At 53.3% G+C, this 5437-nt stretch overlaps 1 protein-coding gene across 1 annotated transcript; it reads left to right on the top strand.

The window, feature by feature from the left end:
* The first annotated feature begins 820 nt into the window (after nucleotides 1-820).
* On the top strand, nucleotides 821-4075 carry LOC119089617 (golgin subfamily A member 7-like). Its single transcript, XM_037212396.1, has 4 exons — nucleotides 821-883; nucleotides 1517-1639; nucleotides 2522-2674; nucleotides 3060-4075. The coding sequence occupies exons 1-4, from the start codon at nucleotides 863-865 to the stop codon at nucleotides 3201-3203; spliced, it is 441 nt and encodes a 146-aa protein (XP_037068291.1). The 5' UTR covers nucleotides 821-862; the 3' UTR covers nucleotides 3204-4075.
* The last annotated feature ends 1362 nt before the right edge of the window (nucleotides 4076-5437 follow it).

The following is a 5437-nucleotide window of genomic DNA, read 5'->3' on the forward strand; positions in this document are numbered from 1 at the left end:
AACAGTTACATGTTCTGGGACTTTTACCCTTTCCTCAGTATGACTCCAGCATATCCTCGAGGCTGGAGAGGCCACATCCCAGTTCAGTGTCACTGGAAATCTGTCATGATGTGTTTTGCTGAATGGCCTTGTGTATTGGGCTTTAGACAAGTGCATTGTGTTCTATGTGTTCTTTCTGTGTAAAATGGAATGTTTTGTTTTGCACATATGAACTTGCACATTCCTTTTGGTATGAAAGTGGTGCAGATAATGTGTTGTAATAGTTTATTATTGGACTTTTTAGCATATCAATAGCCATATCAATAACTAGAAGTCATTCATGTGTTATGTTGCTCATGAAGAGGGGTTGATTATTTTAAATGATGTGAAACCAGAGGGAGGTAGGTTGAGCAGTGCAGCATTGCACTCAAGATTGGTTGAAAGCCATGTTTAAGCATTTCAAAATGTTAAAAACCTTAAAGCTGTGTGATGGCTGCGATCACAAATAACATGCCCACCTTTGTCTCATACTTCTAGCTCTTTTAGGGGTGAACACATGTGATCTTGCTGGGATATTATGCTAAACACAGCATGGCCAGGACAAGTGGGGGGGCTGTCCAACATAACCAGTGCTAACCAGGGGACTGGCTGAAAATCAGGCCAAAAACATGTTCTGTAATTTATAAACACCAGCATACATATCTTCTGAGCATTTTGCCTGTTTGCATTGATTAAAAACATTTGTAACTTAGTACATGTGCCATTTAAGAATACATTCATAGTGTGTAATGTTTGTCATGTGATGTGGAATTCTTACCTCTGTTTGTGTGTTTTCAGCACATTTCTACTTGCAGCTTGGATGTAGATGCACATTTGAGAGGTGATGGCTTCAAAGAGCTCTAAGGTAAGCAGATGTTTTTGTTTGTGAGCTGAACTGTATACCTGCATTGTTGTATACCAGACATTGTTTGGACCACAAGGGCAGATCCTTAGTTTTACAGAATGGTCCTTTAACTGGGCATTTTATGGATTTAGGAAGCCATTTTCAGATCTCTTTGTCGGACTATCAGATCCCTCCCTCCACTCTGGACCAGTTATGTTTTGCCAGGTTTTAGTACCTTTGCTGCAATAGATAATGCTAATCCCTCAGGCATGTCTGAGTAAATGCTCAGGAAGGAAATCTGAGTTAATGCTGAGAAAACACTGACATTTGCCCTTTGTTGGGGCATAAAGGCTGTGCTGCAACATGCCCCTCTGTGTGCCCTGAGGTCATCTTCTCCTCTGGACATCAGCATTTCCATCACAAGCATGCATGAGCCTGGTGCTGCAGGTCCTGCATTGTCCACCTCTCCCACTGAATAGCCACAGCCCCGTCCAGTGGCGGTTCCCATTACCCCCCCCCCCCCCCCCCCCCCCTGACGCCGCACTGCCCCATCCAGTGGCGGTCCCCGTTACCCCTTGACGTCCGACGCCGCGCTGCCCCGTCCAGTAGCGGTCCCTGTTACCCCCCTGACGCCGCGCTGCGCCGCCATTTCAGCCGGCCGCCGCCGAGCAGACCGAGCACCTCAGCAACTGTCTGAAGGTGTTCATCCAGCGGGACTACTCGGAGGGCACTGCCGTTCGCTTCCAGACGGCCATGCCACCGGAGCTGGAGGGACGGGTACGGTACTGGCGCCGCCAGCTGGCCGCGGGCGTACCGGACCTGACGGAACACGGCCCTGAGCGTACCAGACCTGACAGAGCACGGCCCTGAGCGTACCGGACCTGACAGAGCACGGCCCTGAGCGTACCGGACCTGACGGAACACGGCCCTGAGCGTACCGGACCTGACGGAACACGGCCCTGAGCGTACCAGACCTGACAGAGCACGGCCCTGGGCGCCGGACTTACCCGGACGTCTCCCCGTCGCTGGGACTGACAGGGTGTCGGGGAGGGTCCTCGCTGGGTGCGGCATCCCACCTGATCACGTCTTGTAAATGGTGGCTGTGTTGGAAAATATTTTGAAAGATGATGTGATCTTTCAGCTGGACTTCGCGCACAATCAGCCAGTGACCACCTGAAGTCAAAGCATGAACATCACACTTAAGAATTTAATGATCATTGAGTTTGGCTGGGATTTGTGTGGCCAAAATAACATGAGCTGATGTACAGTTAATTGAAAACACGTTTTGGAGGAAGGAGGTTTTACTTTTGATATGTGAGCTTTTTTAGTCATAGGTCTCGGGAGAGCACTTTACATCAGTTAGGGAACATAGTAGAGACATTTGTTAGCACATCAAACAAGCGTGCAGAGTTCAGAGGAGCTGTGGAGGGGAGCTCTGGACTGGCGTGTCATAGTGGGGTCCGAATCAGTCGAGGTGTATCGGCACGAACACCGCCCACCTCGGCCATGTCGATCGCGAGCATGTAAAATAGGGGGCCGTTCGCGTTACGTGCGGCTTTTGCGAGCGCCGTTCCGTTCTTGCGCGTGTTCGTCTGGCAGTACATGGGCTGGTTGGGCTGGACGGCGGCGGTGGTGACGTCATCTCCTTCTCTCCGCCAGATTGAGCCGGGAGTGTTCGAAAACACGCTGACGACCATCAACGAGATATTCATGGAGGCGGAGGAGTTGAACTGTGCCACCTATTGCGAGGGCTGCCTGGCCTGCCTCACCGCCTACTGCATATACACCTGCATGGATCCCCACTACGACAAGGTGCCACCCGGGACCGGTGCCGCCGTGGCTGTCCTGGAGATACGACTGGCCTACAGCTGGCATGGAGGAGCGTAGCAATGTCACAAGTAGTCGATGGGTGAAGTTCATTGTTAAAGTTAGATGTGTGCATGCATCACCCATAAGTCCTATTTTAAGGTTGCTGAAAATGTGTTTCTCCGCTGCTCTTACGCCCATTTAAATGTGATGTTAGATATTCTCGTGCTAACGTGGACTGCCTTGTGTTTCCGCCGAGGTCATCAACATCGCTGACTGGTGGGTCTCCGGGCAGGCGGGGAAAGCGATGCGTGCTGTGTGTCTCGCGCCGGCGGCCGTCGCTCCCTGCCAGTCGCACCCCTGACGTGCCCTGTGCCCGCTCTGCCGCCAGTGCGTGAAGAAGTGCTCGCGCTACATCGTGGAGCAGAATGAGCGTCTGTGGCTGCCGCGCGGCCTGCTGCTCACCGACCCGATCGAGCGCGGCCTGCGGGTCATCGAGGTCAGCGTGCTGAACGAGCCGGCGCCGCAGCGGTGACGGGCGCCCGCCGACGCCGAGGGGGCCGGCTGAGCTCGCCCGTGTGGGTCCGGCCGCAGAGGCGGCAGGTGGCCGACGCCGGCGCCGGCGGCAGGCCGGCTCAGGCATCGGAGGCGACCTGCTGCCGAGAGGGCGCTATGGGGACTCCCGCAGCGTGCGCGGCACAGTGCAGGACTGAGCAGTGAAGTGGACTGCCCGAGGGCAGCGCGAATTTGGCAGGCTGGAGAAGGACAGGCGGCCGCCGCCCGCCTGCCTCGTACCCCGGTCTCCGCCCGTTGGTGACAGTGTTCCTGAGAGGGTAACGAAGACAACAATCGACTGACTCCTCGTTAGGACGTGTATATCTATAGGTATATTATTTTAGTGGTGAGTTTTCGCAGATGTCTGAAAATCGGATGTTGGCGTCGATTTAGCCAGTGTGGAAGACGGAAGACGGTGTTGCCATCAGTGACGGCTCATTTCCAGCCTGTAACCACATTTGGAAAGCGACAGTCGCTCGTCTTTCCATCAGCGGATAGGCGTTTTGCATTGTCTCTGGGTGATCGGCTGGCGCAAAAGGCGACACGTACGCATTTCGCTGTTCTGTCATGCTTGCCGCGAGTGGATGAAATGGCACTTCGTGCTGTCGTCTTCGTAGCGAACTTGCGCTCCCAACTGGGTATCAAGCCCTGTTTGGGTAGCTGATAAGCGCTGGCTGTATCGCCGGTCAACATTGACGTCACGCGAAATGCGCCGGTGCTGGCCGACACGTTATCAGCCGCGCTGCGCGTCCTGGTGGTCAATCCCGGCTCTAATGATGACTCAGTGAATGAGTGGTGCAACACCTTACCAATAGGTGGCAGCACAGGCTTCTCAGAGGTGTGGTCGGCGCCGCTGCGTTCGCGTGTTCGTTTTGGGCGCCTCGGTCCCGTTGCCCTGCCTGCTTCCTTTGCTACTCGTACGTTCGCTGCTGATGGTGCGCACCGAGTGGCAGACCGCTTTCTGTCGTGGAATATATGTGTTTCTGGAGGTCATGTTTGTGAGACTCTGATGCACACCAGGCATTGCTGTGGGAGAAACGACTCCCACAGGCACTGCCTTTCAACTCGTTATTTATCGAGGGTAGTGTTATGGTTGAGGTAGGCAATCGCTCAGCAGCAAGTGTGAAAATTGAAGCACTTCGAGTCCCCACGCGCATCCATATTCAGCATTCCATTGTTCTCGAAAGGCCTGATGCTGTAACAAGAACGCCGCTTCATCGTAGGCATTTGCTGTGAGGAGTTGGTGCGGCGCAATGGGACGCAAATGACTGGGCTTAGCGGAAAATGTCTTGCTGCAGCAGTTCTCCTTCCCTCCTGAATAAAGCTAAAGGGTTTTCTACGTCATGTATAATCGAACTAAACGGAGTGAACATGCAAGGTGCGTAGGACATTTTGAACACTGTGGGTGTGCAATGTGGCGCTTTGGAAAGTTGCAGTCATGTTTCACTAGTTTACTCTGTTAAATAAACGGACATTCATCCCTCTCCAGTTGAAAGATGCTTCGCCATTCCCCTATACGAGACCTGACGCGTAGCAGCATTTTGGAAACTAAGCGTGATGGGAACACATGGAAGGCACCATGATACGGGCTTTTATCTTCCACGTGACTACTGACATGAAAACATGGGGTCAAACCGGATGTGGGGAAACCCCCGAGGATGGTGCGACCTATCCCGTTACATGTGCAGCCAGATCCCCACCACCGAGTTCAGAGGACAAACCGGCAGCGCGGTGTTAAGTGGAGCGCGTCAGTTGAGGCATTCCAGGTCCGCGTCGCGGCCGCACCTTGGACTGAGTCAGTGACGGCTGGTCCCCGGAGCGGCGGAGTGCCCAAGCGGGGTTTGTGCATCGTTTCCAATGGCTGGAGCGTTTCCTGCCGCTTGCAGCATTGCTCTGCCGTTCTGTACTGAGATTGGCGACGTCGAGCTGTGGCATACGTTCTTGTCATGACTTACATTGGTGACCAAGGGTCGATCTAACGTCGTCTAGGGGGAAGGGGGAGGGCGTCACGGGCTCGTGGGAAGGCAAAGTAAAAAAAAACAACACGAAACCCCCTTGGCACAAGCTTCTGATGTTTTAGGGAAGCAATTTTCCATAATTTGTCCATGTTAGGGTCAGTGCTCCGGATTTCCCCCACTCTAGTGAACATGCTACACTATCAACATTTTGACAACTAGGCTGTCATTTTCTTTCCCTTGTAGCTGTCAAGCATCG

This window comes from Pollicipes pollicipes, unplaced genomic scaffold (assembly GCF_011947565.3).
Source record: "Pollicipes pollicipes isolate AB1234 unplaced genomic scaffold, Ppol_2.1 Scaffold_3087;HRSCAF=3621_pilon_pilon_pilon, whole genome shotgun sequence".
NCBI lineage: Eukaryota > Metazoa > Arthropoda > Thecostraca > Pollicipedomorpha > Pollicipedidae > Pollicipes > Pollicipes pollicipes.

Coding starts and splice junctions, on each gene's coding strand:
- LOC119089617 (XM_037212396.1), top strand. CDS start 863: ATGGCTTCAAAGAGCTCTAAG. Junction 1,640..2,521: donor CACCGGAGCTGGAGGGACGG/GTACGGTACTGG, acceptor TCTCTCCGCCAG/ATTGAGCCGGGAGTGTTCGA. Junction 2,675..3,059: donor TGGATCCCCACTACGACAAG/GTGCCACCCGGG, acceptor CTCTGCCGCCAG/TGCGTGAAGAAGTGCTCGCG.